General features: G+C 31.2%; 1 protein-coding gene across 1 annotated transcript in view; it reads right to left on the reverse strand.

The window, feature by feature from the left end:
* Positions 1-2,080: 2,080 nt before the first annotated feature.
* Positions 2,081-15,865, reverse strand: part of LOC131852044 (uncharacterized) — a 36,312-nt gene continuing 22,527 nt past the window's right edge. The window contains exons 3-4 of the mRNA XM_059202624.1: positions 4,386-4,605; positions 2,081-4,099 (exon numbers count right to left, since the gene is read on the reverse strand). Of these exons, the coding sequence (XP_059058607.1) occupies positions 2,667-4,099; positions 4,386-4,605 (1,653 nt within the window). The 3' untranslated portion in view covers positions 2,081-2,666. The remainder of the gene's footprint in view (positions 4,100-4,385; positions 4,606-15,865) is intronic.

Here is a 15,865-nt window from a genome sequence, read left to right on the forward strand (position 1 = left end):
CGAAGGGATTCAATGTTTGTAATTTTTTTATGGACATTTTATTTATAAATATGTATTTGCATTTCCTTTGTATAGCTGCGATGACGATGTGTTTAACGTAAGCAGCTGTCTATTTGTTTAATGGAATAAAATATATGTTGAAAGAGATTTGGAGTATATTTATTTTTTAACTACCATTTCTTTTTTATTGGGGATTTTGGGCTATTGTCAAGTGCTAAGACCTGTAACACTGCGACCTACAAAGATCTATTGTGCTCGCCCTTTTTCAAAGTTTGCTACCTAAAACCGTAAGGGATAATAATTGTACGATACTCATCGGTGTAATGGTTTTTATCTTCTCAGAATAGAGTACCTATATATTTTCCAAAGTAGATATTTTGTTTATGTTACAACCACATTGTATGTGTAGTGGCGTTTCGGCAAAATCTGCAGATTGTTGTCAAGCTAAAGCCTAATTTCGCCATGTGTATATTCACTTTGCAGTATCTGGTGAGGGCCCTAGTCTTGATGGATATATTGTTTTTACTGAATAGCAATAGTCTGACAGTCATATATTCTTAAATTATAATTTCGTGACGTAATTGACTTATATAAAATAGGTACAGGCAAATCAACTTACAGGTGTTTGTAATGAAAATTATTTTTGTAGTATTGTTATACAATCTATTAAATATAAAACAAACCAGTCAACACGTGCGTTATACTATACACTAAAACCTACGTAATAAATACCTACCAATTTATAATAAATATTAGAATACCTATAATAATCAAGAAAATCTTTCACGTAATGTATTTGTATGTTCATTTATCTCTTGACCGTATACTACTACTAAGTATACGGTAATATAATCTTATTTGTGTTTCAGCTTTAACAGCATAACAATTATTAATGAAATTTAGTAGTATTGGTTTTTGGTTACTTTTTTTTGGTACTTTGGTTTTTACTAGTGGCAAAAGTGGCCTGATAGATTACTCATGAAACTGCACCATTTTCTCCATGAACCAAACCCCTTCCGATCGATCTCCCGTCCAATTCAAACGGGGATCGAAGCTACGACGGCCTGTACCGAGGAACCCCTAGCGGTGCCCTCAGATTAAAGTCGAATTCGTCAGGCACGAGTTGGCCTTCACCCGCTCCATAAGTCTTTCCATGGGTTTGGATTGCCATCTACACTCACCTCCTATCGTCTAAGAAGCTGTAAAGGTCAGCGTTAGAGTAATTCGAAATAAAAAGGAACCCATAACTGAAGCGTTACATTTGAAAATATATTTCCGTACTAAATTGATAAAATACCTACCTATCACAGTTTCTATGAAGTTTTAATAAATCATATTAATTTTGAGACTTCTTGAGATCTTTTATGTCTTTATGTAATTGAAATGGTAAACAAGCTAACGGCCCTGATGGTAACTGATAACAGCTACCAATATATATATATATACGGTACCTATCTCGAACATCATGTCGACACCTCATACCAGTAGTCCCACCATTTGTTGCCATTCTGACAGACTAAGATGTCATGCGGCCGTATACTGTAATTTCACTTTTATCTAATCTTATCTCTTTCTTCTATCAAAAACATGTTTCAAAGCAAGCCGATTGGCGACTGGAATAGATAGGTCAGGTGCCGGCGTCTAAATGTACCTCCCTCGGTAAAAATTAACTAATATTATGTAATATTATGTTATCTGTGCTAATATACAACTAACTACTAACCCTGCTTTCTATTCTAAGAAGTACTTGTAATTATAAACTACAAAATTAATCCCTGCTCCAATTTATTTAAATTCACTGAATTTTATTTAATTTAGTTAAATTAAAACACATAAATTCTTCGTAATATTTATTTTTTCTGAAATATTTTCTATTTTACAGTTTTTGCTGTTGAATGGAATTTATTATACTTTTTCTTTATTATTTGGACATCGAACATAACAATAATGGAAATAAATTAACATTTAACAAAGTTATAACATTTCCAACAATAGATAAATCATCCTAATATTGTGACGGAAGATAACATCAATAACAAAATAAATAAAGTTAAATAGAAGAAGAGGTACTCAGGTGGTATAAAATAAATAAATTACACGTAGCAATGACTACATCGATAACTTAACTAAATTAAATAATATTAATACTAATGACAAGTTATTTTAAATTATATGCTAGCGGTTCACCTAAATATTGATAAAACACGTGTATTTTCCGTTGCCCCTAATTCAAATACTCTATTCGAAAAGAGGTAACAGAAGATTGTACTTATGATAAATGTAATACTACATTTTGTGAATTGAATAATTTGTTCTAACTTCGCCCCATCATTGGACTGTCACAATGTCAATATGTCACAACTACAGGCCATACAATAAAACGTAATACAATGGAAAAGCTGAATGTATTGATGTAGAATAATAAATATATGCCTCATATTCTACCTATAATTCATCACATAGGAAACAAATATTTTAATTGAAGCGTCTTTAAGGCCTTTGTTGTAATAAATTAAAATTTAATAAATTATTAATACTAAATACATACTTCTGCAATTCCATTTAATATGTTTGAGCACACTGATTACACGCACATATAATTTGCACGATTCTCATACTTCAGTCTCATCACACTAATATGTACAAATTGAGTTAAATAGGCGACGTTACGAATAGAACTGACTTTTTGAAATTACATGTGCAGTGGGCGGTGGGTGTGGCCGGGCTATCGTGGCGATAGCTGCTGTTTTCTTTTTCAATGATGTCATAGGACGCAATTTTATAAATAATACTGCTGATACAGCACAAGAGCAGAGTAAAGTGGCAAGAAGAGCGCCAAGCGTAGCTGCAAAACCAGGAGTAGTCATACAAACTAGCCCTGGAGTTGGAACAATCCTGGGAGCAGGAGTATCTTCCGATGTATCCAAATTTAAATCGCCAGCAGATACCACACGGATGACTCTGTTTACCCCAACTTCTTTTTCTGGAGAAGTAGCTCGTCGTTGTCGTCGTACTCGTCTTTCATCCCTTCTGGCTTCAACACCTACAGGGTAAGCATCAATCTGTGGAGGTCCATACTCCGCATGTGGCGCAATGACATTATGGCCTCCATCAGAGCATTGTTCAGGACACCGGTATCTGCAAATCTGAATAGTACATTGGAAATGGACCTCCATAGAGTCAGGGAATTTGAAGGCTTGGAAATGAGCATATGAAAGAACGCTGGCACTAGCTCCGAAATTCTTAATTTTTGTAAATCTTGACATTAATTTTGGTCTTGTTACACAGCCTCGCCTATCGACTAATTGTATAGGAGCGCGTTGACCATCATGAGCTACACAATCTCGAACTAACATGTCGAATTTCGCATCATCATCCTTAATGGCCAGAACCATGGTCATTGTTTGACCAATCTTCACAAGACCTGACACTTCTGATGCCCACGGTCCCTTGCCCACTTGAATTTGCATCCAACAACCAACATTATCACCAGCAAAGTCTGCTCTTACAACGTCCAACATATCAACTGGGAATGGTCTGAATGTTACTGCTTTTTCATATTGGTCATGCCATGTGCAACGTAACTTACGTGCTTGATCCCAAACTTCTTGCACTTGAGGGTCGTATTGAATAACTATTACATTTTCAAAGTAAGTTCCAGCGGCTGCAACATCTCCTCTGTATCGTGGATCGCCGCTGCCGGCTGTACCACATGCATGAGCACCAATTTCGAAGGATGCAGTTGATCTACCTAAATTAGGTGGTAGATGTACACACTGATGGTTGGAATAATGTCCCTTAGAGAACACTATTCCAAAGAACGGTTTGTCGAAGCTAAGAAAAACACGCATGGCATTTTTTTCACATTTCACATCAAGTGATACGATCTTCGGCATGTCAGGAGCGGGAGCGGGCCAGACGTCCCCGGCGCCACTGAATACTTTTTCACTGGCCGATGTCTGAGCATCAGCAGGAGGTGCAGGTGGAGGAGGAGGTCCACGGAAACCTGGTCCAATATCATTTTTGTGATGGTTCACTGGATGTCCTAAAGCGAATGGTTTTGAATGAATTGGATGATGATTGGGAATCCTTGGCATGCCTGAAAATAATGAAAAAAATACAATTAATAAATCACGATCAAGTAAATAAAATATTAATAGATACTACTAATAAATTCTTTTAATTATTATAGGTATCTATAATATAAAAATAATACCAATTAATAGGACGGTTTCGATGTGTAATTTGGTATATACAAAATAACCTTGATACAACACATCATATAATATTTTAAAAATTGATATTGCAATAATGCTATGTCCTAATTATACTTACTTACATAAAATTAACTAAGGTAAAGTATAATATGTAATTTCTTTTCGTACCTAATGGGTGATGAGGCTGATGGTGAGGTGGATTCTGCCGTCTGTTATGCGGTGGTGGAGCCGGTGGTGGAGGTCCGTTATACGCATGACTTGGGGTTTCCCGTTCTGATGACTCCATTGCTAACTGGTCTGCTGAAGGCTCAGCAGCACTATTGGAATCAGCACCCGCATTACCTCCACTGCTACTTTCATTTGAAGACTGGTCACTGAGGGTTCCACTCTGAAATAAGACATAAAGAGCTTTCAGCTATTTGTTAGTTATGAATAGTACTTATGTTATAAAGTTAGTGGTCCTAGAATGGCAAACAAAATAGCGGGCCACCTAATGCTAAGTAGTAACGGTTGCCTTTATACATGAATAGCACTATGGGCATCACGTAATAACGCAATGCGCGTTAGCGTCACATAATAATGTGACGCTAACGCTCATACATTGCTATTCCGAAGAACTAAGATATTTTGCCTTATCTTGTAATTTCATTGTCCATGGTCACCCTACAAACGAAACTTAGCTTTCAAAGCAGCTGCTTATTGGCTGACATAGTTACCTCAGTATCCACTTAGATGACTTTTACAAAGTTTATCATTATGTGTTTGGTATTAACGTAATATTATTATTAAAATTACTGTCATCAGTAGGTTGAATGTACTTCAAACGTATTCATATTATTTTAATTACTATAATTTTTACACTAATTATTTTAAAACTATTATTGTAAAAATGCCAATAACAGCTATAATAATATTTTTCATACATTTTATAAAAGACCAACATAATTTTGTTCCACAAACAACTGGCCAATTAACAAACCGGGCCAATACAAGACCAATTTATTCCCGTTTCCAATTAAAATCAACAGTCAAATCAAACATCAAACAGTATCATCGAAATCTGTTACTTCTGGTGAAGTTATAAACTAATATATATATATATACACAGATAAAAAATAAACTTATTTTTTATTAGTTGTAAGTTGTCAAAGTAAATACAAATCCTGAATTTTGTAAATATATAAACCTGGTAACTCTGAAAGCAGTTTTCGTTTTTAATGTAACTTCGGTAAATAAACTCGTTTTTGTTTTAATTTTATGGATGGAGATTTGGTTGTTATACTTGTATGTAGTAGTTATTGCTAATTAATTATATTAAATTTATTAATTATATTATATTAAGGCTAGATATATAATCCCTATATTACTATTTACCTCCTGGCATTAGATAGATAAGAAGTTATAGATCTAGCCTTAAAATATAATACAATAAATAAATTTAATATAATAAATTAGCAATAACTACTACATACAAGTATAACAACCAAATCTCCGTTTCTCTAGAAAGGTACCATAGGTAGTTAAAATGTGCCTGATATAGTGTTCCTTTTATTTGTAATAACTATGATACAATGTATACATGCATAGTTAGTGCATTAGTTAGGTTTTTTTCGCGTCTTCGTCCACAGGACCGGAATAATTGACGATTACAAAATATAAAGTATGCCCTTTTAAAAAAATAAATTTCACGGCGAATCGTCAAACGTCTTAAGAAAAATAAAGAAACAAGCAAATTGACTGTCATTTATAATAAGTGAGAAAATCGTAATATTTTTAAGACAAGTTTTGATTATAACTTTTGCTCTTGAAAACATTGCTTTCAAAATTGTGAATGCCGGTCTAATTTTAAACCTTTAAAGAGAAATGTATAAGCCAGACATTTTGAAGACAGCGTCAGAAAAACATTGTAATAAATATTTTCCCAAGCTAAGAAACTTGTCAAAGCGAAATAGCTTTTAATATATATTGGAAAAAGTCGTTAACTGTGTCGGTATAAAGGATGTTTACGGAGTTCAATGAGTATTGACCGGTTTTATTAAACATAAATATAATTTTTCAACACTAATCTACTACTGTGTTGTCAGCATAAAGAAGGGAGGCAATAAGAAAGATACACATCTCATAAATAAGTCGCCTGTACTCATATCTTATTTCATGGAAAATTGCTTATCTGAATCAGCTTTCACTACTGCGGCGTGTGGGCAGTTTTTAATATTATTTAATACGGCATACTGACCGTTTTAATATACTAACACCTGTATCAGAAGTTATGTGACAACGGTTAATGTAAATACCCAATAATGTAGGTTACTAATGTTAAATGTTGCCAGATGACCGTGGTTCAAGGTTGCCAACCATAAAACATTCAGCCTCGTACGATGGAATAAAAAAATCTGATAAAATGTAGTGTATTATTTATATTTCCACTGCTAACAATATTTTTTGTGCCACTCATGATTGTGCGATAACCGCATGATATAAATAAATAAATATATAATTTAGTTCTCTAACAATGTACATAATCGTATTTTGACCGATTCCAGTCAAAACGGTTGGCATCCCTGTCGTGGATTCCAATTTTCTGTAATAGATAATTAGAATAACGTGAAAATTGTTTAATTTAAATTATTGCTGATTTGTATGGGAGTATTCATCTTCTGACCCAGGATGGTAGGCAGCAAATCAAATATGCTTCTGATCCAAGGAGGTCAGAGAACAAGTCACATTTTTTTAAAGCCGCCATTTTTTAAATTATATTCATAATATATAACTTTTATAGTCTAGCAGGAGACTTTTGTGCCTTACGCACTAAAGACATTCTTTAGAATAGACCTAGTATGTAAGTAAAAAATTGTTGCAAAAGTTATACTTAGTAATTTCGATTGAGAATTTAAATATAAAACTCATATATTATGTATATAAATTTCCAGCATCACTAATGGCTTTCCAATATTCTCTCTATTTTATTTGCGTGAGGAATAAACTTCACAGGAATAAGATCCATAAACGATTTTATCTAAATTTAATATTTTTGAGTTCCGGGCTTGTAAGTAATATTCTTCCTTCGTATTCCTTCGAATTTAATTATACGACCAACTACCAACCAGGAAATTTGTCTACTTTACTTATTGTACTTAAAGTAAAAAAAAAGTATCTCAGCATAGTGTAATTTATATTGATTTTGATTTTACCTGTCTTACATCGTTTTACGGAAAAAGGGACTTTACAAGTAGAATACGAAGATTCAAATTATAAGCTTGGTAAATAGTCCCGATCAAAACACAATTGAGAGAATGGGTGGTCGTAACAAAAAAGTATCGGAAATTATAAACTATTGGCCTATGATTACCGATGGGTGCCTAAATCGAGGTGGGTGTTGACATCTCTGAACCCAGCATTAACGAATCGTCAAGACATTTATAACTCTCATTTGTTTCGCCTCGAGGTATGAAATTAGAAAGTATTGGCCCCAACAAGAGATGTGTTGAGGTTTATTTTTTGTTATTCCGATAAAGATTTATACTTGCGGCTATAAAAGCACCTCCTTTATGTACATCCAACTATTATTTTAGATTGGAATCCGGATGAATAACAGGGAAGACTGATTGTTACATGAATTGTGTAATAAAATAAATATGAGAGAAAGTTTTAAGGGACACCGTTTAGTGATCGTAATCTATATGATGGAACATTAACTATTAAGACCAAATGAGGGCGCATCTCTGAAATCTTAGCTTATTAAAATTTTTAAGTGGTCCTTACATGTTTCTATTACTTAATTATATTTCGTTGTATGGCCAATAAAAATAGATTTATGTAACTACTTAGGCTTCCTTCTATCAATTTACTTACGAGTTTGCTTTATAGAAACTCTTATATAAATCCCTGTTTAAATATGAACACATTGTGTATGTATAGTATATTTAGTAAAATATTTCTATTCTACATGTAATATAATTCTTCTACATGTATATTGCACAGGTACTTCAAACCGTAATCGTTAAATTAGTAAGCCATGAATTATTCGGGTGTCATTGAATTGCATCCAAGAGTTTCTTATTTTTTTAATAATATTTTATAATTTACTTTTACACTGCTATAAAATAATGTTTATCTTGTATGAAAAAATCTTAACCAGCAATGAATATAATATTTCGAAAACGTGTGTATACGTCTTCGAAATATTATATTCATTGCGGATTAAGATTTGTTCATACAAGATAACCATTAATTTCAGTCATTGCTCGTTTTATTGAAACATTATCTTGTTTAGTAGAGCTTAGCTCGTTAAATGCTTTAAAATTCTGATGATCTATTTAAAAACTAGACCAAACGCAAGTATGTACGTATGAAATTATTTATTGCTTTAGAGAATTTATTACCTATCTATAGCATGGATGAACATACAACTGATGTTAACGCGAAAATAATTGCTTATATATAATACTTACCGTACCTTTTAGTCAAAATTAAGTTAATATTCGATAGTCTACATGATAATTTTGTCTAAATATTTAATAAATTTCTAAAAAGCCTATTGAGCGGTTATAATTGATTAACAAATATCAAAAGATTATTATAAATTCTTACATTTATTATTCTAGTAGGATAAAATACAAGTGCAGGTAGCTGTGAAATGGTATATTAGAGTTACCTGTTATCAAAGTACGCATAAAAAAATCTCTTCGGAAAAAGTTAAAAATTTGATAGCATTAGTTATCCAGGACAATTCCAAGTTCTAAGCTAGATAGAGCTTGTATTATGGGTCCTAGACAAGTATAGAAATACTTGAACACATGTATTTATATATATATATGTAAAAATACATGTGTTCGAGTATTTCTATACTTGTATAGGTATAATATTATAGCTAACACTAGATCATAACAAACAATATGAGATGACTGTATCGTGGCAGTAATCAAATCCGCGACCATTACACATATGTACAAAACACACGCACACAGGTGGATAAAAATGCAAATATTATACAAAATCTCACGTGACTTGTTTCCGAATATCTCTAAGTCTGCTATTCAGCAAAATCATAATTGTGCGCAATAGGTATGTAATAAATAAAAAAAAGCCAATTAAAACCCGCAATATACCTATTCGATACGGTGTCTGTCCGGTCATTCAGTATGTCAGTGGTGGCCTGGTCAATGCTCTTATAAAACTTTTTAATTTCATATTTCCACAGTGAGCAACATTAAAAAAATATTACAAGATTGAGCTATTTAAGTTCTTTTTCTAATTTTGATTTCACTATAAAAGCAACAGAGTTTAAAACCCTTATTATTTTTACTCAAACTTTACTATTATTTTGTGCTACGGCTTAATTACATATTACAATCTATATATAAATAAAAACTAAAATTATTATTATAATAGTTATATTAATATTACCATAGACAAGATGTTAGATTGTTAAAACTGTTATTAATAAAAATAATATTTAAACATTTAACAATCAAACATTAAAAACTAAAGTGATGTAGTAGTTTTAATAAAAAATCATTAATGCACCAATAATGAAACTACTTCCATTAAATCATTATTTTATAAACGTAGATACATAGATCAGCAGCAAACAAGATCCGTCTTGTATCCGACATAGCATTCGCGAAGGGAGTGGCTGCCTCAAGTGCAGTGTGTCAGTGCGAGCTCGGTCGATGCTCTTAGCAAATTTTACTTTCATTAAATTACAGAACGTGTACTCGATTCACGAACTCGCGGATTGTTTATATCCGTTGCTTGTAAAGGCAGCATTTCACGGTTGATACAAGATTGGTTAGCGTTTAATGATCAAATGAGTATTAATTATATTTAATTTTTGCATGACAGTGATAAGAACTTTTTTGTTGTTACATTTTTAGAAAAAAGAAATGATTCTCTAATTGTGATAGATGAAATTTTCAATGCAAAATTAGGAGGTTCAATTTAGTCTGAACTGCAACAATTAACATTTATCTACCATATAAGAAGATAATGCTGATGATAGTGACTATGACGCATACGAGTATAATAATAATAAATGAAAATAAACGACAAAAACTATCTGATTACATAAGTTATTTTTTTAAAAGTGTAATTACATGAATAATTATGAATTTACAAATGATTTATACATAAATGCTGGTTTTAGTTTAGTTTGGATGGCATTATACTTAATATAAATTACCAACTGTTTATTTACATATTAAAAAATATGTATTAACGTGTTCATTCCTCCAATATTAAATTAATTATAAGTAGTACTGTCAAATTTATACAATTACAAATAAGTTTTTACTCCGTTTGGGTACTAGATGGTACTATTTCATTTATGTCCAGGTTAAAGAAATAGAATACAATAAACATTAATAGAAAATAAAGCAGCACTATGGCTATTTGTCATCAATTATATGTCTGAGCAGGATTTCAATGTGTGCCGACGGTGTAGGTCGCTATGCGATGTCGGGAAAGCGCCGGCTTTTACTCTTACCGACGCGAGGTCCGCATCTTTTGTCGTAAGCTACCTCATAATCTATTCACACTCGTATATTGCATAGTCCTGTTTATAATTAGTACGTTAAATACATGTGTTAATTAAAAAAAAACTTTTAGGAAACATATTTTAAGTATATTTTGCAACTCTTAATTAAAACATGTATCGATATAGATATATTCATTAATAATAGAAATAACTAAATAATTATTTAGTCATTTCTAAGTATACTGAGCGAATCCACCAGACGTACTGCAAAATCAGTGCCTGACAGTATCCAATAATATTTAAAACTATTCAAGAATTCATTGATATAGACACACAATATTTCATACAAATTTGTCGAGCCGTTTAGGAGCAGTAAAAACCCACAATAATTATATACATATTTTAATAGAAAGAATCTATCTTGCAGTACCCAGAGATCAGAAATAGTATGGTTTATAAGAATATTCTTTATTGCATCTGTAATTTTAAATATCATTACTATAAAAAATGTGAGAAAGAGTGGGCTCATCTCTAAAAGAGACCTCTTCGAGACAACCTAATGCTGTGACATTTAGGGTAATTACCGTGCAATGGCAGCGCACGATTGTTTTAAATACATAGGCAGAATATAACTCTATTCCTATATCTATAATAATGAAATTTCAGTTACGAACCGAATTTGAAACTAAATGTAGTAAATTGTATATAACTCCTTAATTAGGAAACTATCAACTGTTGATCTATTTCAAACGAGAATTGTTAACAACATCCTTACAAATATTACCATAGTTACTTTTCAACTCATCAAATAGCAACTGATAACTTAGATTGATAGTGGATGATATACTAGAATGTTGAAACCTGTTATTATCACTACAAGTTTATAGCAATAATTGTGCTCTATCAATATCTGTACACTAGTAAAAATCAACACCGCGAATATGCAGATTATAGAAATTATTGCATTTAGTTAAATTTATACTGTATGACTAATTTAACAAAGTTCATATTCAATAATTCAAAAAAATATTATTAATAAACAATACTCGCCCACAGTTGGCCAAAATTGTCTTCTGCGCCACTGTTAAACTATTTGATATGTTAAAATCGTTAGTAAAAAATAGGGGTTGGTGATGGGTTAAAATTTAGGGTTACATATATTTTTTATATATGTATGTAATCTATAAAAAAAAATTGTAAAAAAAAATGTTAGGGGTGGATAACCCTTATCACTTAGGGCTATGACAAATAGATAGTAGCCGATTTTCAGACATATTGAACATGCATATAAAATTTCATAAAAAATCGGTCCAGCTGTTTCGGTGGAGCACAATAACTAAATAAAAGTGCTTATATTAAGTTTATTTGAATAAAGATTTTTCTATTTCTTACTAACATTGTGATACGAGAATTTTATATATAACATATTTTAGATTATCAATATAATTGCTTAATTAACCAAAATACTGTCTTACAATAATCCTCTTACTGTAACCTCGAAACATTGCATTTCAATTTATTCCATTTATCTTCACAGTCGTATAAAAGACGTGTACGGAATAAAATTACTCGAATTTTATGCTTCTCTTCGATTAAGTTACTTTGTTTTACTACCGCACTTGGATAAACAGGTAAATGGAGAAGTTAAGCGGAACTTGAGCGTCCGTCAATGCGGGTACAGTAGGTCGATGGATGTCCATATTTGGTGGATATACCCGGTCACCGGAATAGAATCTATTTCTCTATTTCTTCATTGCAGACACACCCCAGAACTATTCAAACAAATGTAGGTACACATTGAAATAGTATACATATATAGTATCTCCGTGATTAAATTGATTTATTTGTCTAATACCATAATAAATTTGATTGAAGAAAGTTATTGATGTATATAAAATATTATTAAATGTAAACATAAAAATCGGTAAGAAATCTTTAGGAGATATTTTTTGTACCCAAATTTTTCTATAATTATGATGGCAAACATATTGACGGTCCACCCTATGGCATGTTATAATCACACATTAATAGTTTAGTATTACGGCCACAGGTGACACCCGTGATATCAGTAATGCTTAGCCAATTTGGAAGACTAAGATACCTGATCGGTCATATATTTTAATTTCATTATTACACCAATATTTATGTATGTATTATTGTATTTGTATACATAAAAAACAAGGAAAGGAAAATACTCGGAGTAGGACATTTATTGAAGGACTTTTAAAAAGGGAGGTAAACAAAATTATTTACAGCCTTAAACTTAAATACAAATGATATTTTTAATAAGCCAGTTACGACATTACCTATTTAGTTATTCTTATTTTTCGAATATATAAAAGTGAAGTCAGTCTGCCAAGTATAACTATATAGTTTGTGCTTCAATATATCATGATATTACCTGAGCAATTTTCAACAAAAATATAATCTTAATTATACCATGTTTAAAAATTGTTTACGTCATCGGTTCGGTTAATTTATAAAAGATATACCTATAATTCAGTTATAAATATCTCATACAAACCAACCGATATATTGCAAGTAAAATCACTGCAATAAAATACGAAATTAGAATAGAAACAATCTTTACTTTATTGTATCTTACTTTATTTGAATCTTTACAATCTTTGCTTCCGATAGTAAAGTAATATATTCTAGAAAATAATCGATTGTGGTAATTTTGTGAAATAACCGAGTGAGACGAATGACATGGTGATTTGTTGGCGGTGCACTAGTGATGGGCCATAAACGGTAAGTGCGTGTCGATTAAAAATCATTAACTTTCCATCTGTTAAGCGCCGCTCTACTTCCTTGTTTAAGTCCAGATCGAAATAAATTTTAGTCCATATATAGAGTCAACAACATATTTGTATACTAACTGACCTGCACAACTTCATCTGCGTCACATTTTGCCCGTTTTATATTTAATTACAGCTCCGCTCCTATTAGTCGTAGTGTGAAATTATACAGCCCATAGTCTTGCTCGATAAATGAGCTATCAAACTTAAAGAATATTCGGAGTATCGTCGATTACCTCTAACATTCAAACTCACAAACTTTAACTCTTTAATATTAGTGCAGATTAATTTTGAACTGAAAAAAATACGATGCTCATCTCGTATTACACGTGAGTAGTGACTCTTCAAATGAATTGCAGTTTTTAAAACAGTAAAAGTTTAAATCGTGTAATTTAAATTATTATTCTAATATTTAATATAAATAATTATCTTTTATTATAAAAGAATAGTATAGAATTGAAAGTTCTTGATTCCAATAAACTAGAAATTTAAGTTTATTTGAATAAAGAACTTTCTACACCACTACTGCACCTTTGAATATTTATCCTAAAAATTCGAATAGTCTATCCTTAATATTATAAAAAATACTTACGTACGAAATAAATTTATTTTGTACGCATTTGTTAGAAATGCCAACTGTCGCGTGTCTCGTTGTTTGTTTCTTTCTCCTAATTACGTTGTACGAAATAAGAGTGATGTTTACCTTCTATTTATTTTTTTAATTATTTTATTCTCAGAATTTCTTTTTGAGATTGCCTTAGAAGCTGGCGCATCTAATAATATGAATTAATGGAATAAGGAAAATCGTATTATATATTTACTCTACTTAGCCAATTTATTTTTAGGCAATGTCTAGCTTTATTTACAACTAATGGGAATCAAGTTGGTTACCTATGCCTGTATACATGAACCACTAACAAATATTCCATCGTTATATGACGCTAATAGGATACTATTATAAGGGAATATTACTTACTTAAAGTAATCAATAAAAAATATAAAAAAAGAACCATTTAAAATAAATTAAAAATCTTGCCAACCGTTTCGTTTATTTTCTGTGCATGTTGAGTATTGACATAAGGAAAGTGTATTCCTAAAAAAATGAATAAAATAAACAATAACAGTAATAGTCTACTAATGTCTCCTACTGGTCTCATCTAATATAATAGTCGTGATCATATTTTTATTTTGAAACACTTCGAAACAAACTGGCGTACTGATTCATAATCAGATAACTGACTTCCTTTTATTTTTAAACTCGATCGTAGCAATTACGGCCGAGTGAAGTTAATAAGCACATCGCTCTTTATGGTCTGTTAATTTATGCTTAATCGTAGATAAAATCTAAACTGCGCTTCAGTGTTCGATGATGTCGATGATTAATTTCAACATCGTCAATAGTAATAGATAAAAAGTATTATACTTTTGATTAGTACTGATTAAAAAATGTTTTTTAAAATATATTTTTTTGGATATCAGTGGTTACAACCAAGTTGTTCTTTACTCTGGATTTTAAACTTTGAGCTTTGTATGTTAATTTATATTTGTAAATAATATATACAATGTTGATCAGAATATTTTTAAGACAAAAATTCTATTTATTATTTTTTCATTATTAACTTTTAAACAAGATGTTTAATATTATAATACATACATACAGAGTGTATACTTTTTGTTGAGTTGAAGTATACTAGTTTACTCAATGATATTAATTTTAGAATAAATTATCTTACAATGCAAGCTCTATATGAGATTAGACCAAGACTTTATTTGTATGTTTATGTTGGCCATGTGAGAAGTTTGATAATGTACGAGTCAGCACTCAACTTACACATGAATTAAGTTTCACAAGTAATTTTATATTCAGAAACCGTTTACTCAACTTTACAAACTGTCTCCTGGGGCTAACATGAATTTACATTGCAAAGTTTGCATACTTTGGGAGATAACTTATAATCTACTGTTGGCACTCCCAACCGCGTGACCAAATCATATACATATATTATTTTTAAATGGACGATGATAGAATGCTATTCAATTTTGTAATCTAATGATATATCCTTGCGATTAACCTATGAAAATAATATGAAGAGAAAGTTCTATCGCCTCCAATTTATTAGTAAATTAACACCCATAAATTATATATATTCCGCCTATCAACCCACAATAATATATTCCACCTATCAACTATTCCATTACTAACTATCCCCACCCACTATTAAAATAGAGATGAAAAAATCCTATATATACGTGGTAAATAATACCTACTACCTGCTTAGTAGTTTAAATTGTTAAGGTTTTCACTACAACTGCTTCTTCTGTGTTTTTTTAAATTAATTTTATAAAGAAGTAAATTATATAATTTGTGATTAAAT

Source organism: Achroia grisella, unplaced genomic scaffold (assembly GCF_030625045.1).
Source record: "Achroia grisella isolate CSIRO2021 unplaced genomic scaffold, CSIRO_AGI_Agris_v1 utg821, whole genome shotgun sequence".
NCBI classification, from domain to species: Eukaryota; Metazoa; Arthropoda; class Insecta; order Lepidoptera; family Pyralidae; genus Achroia; species Achroia grisella.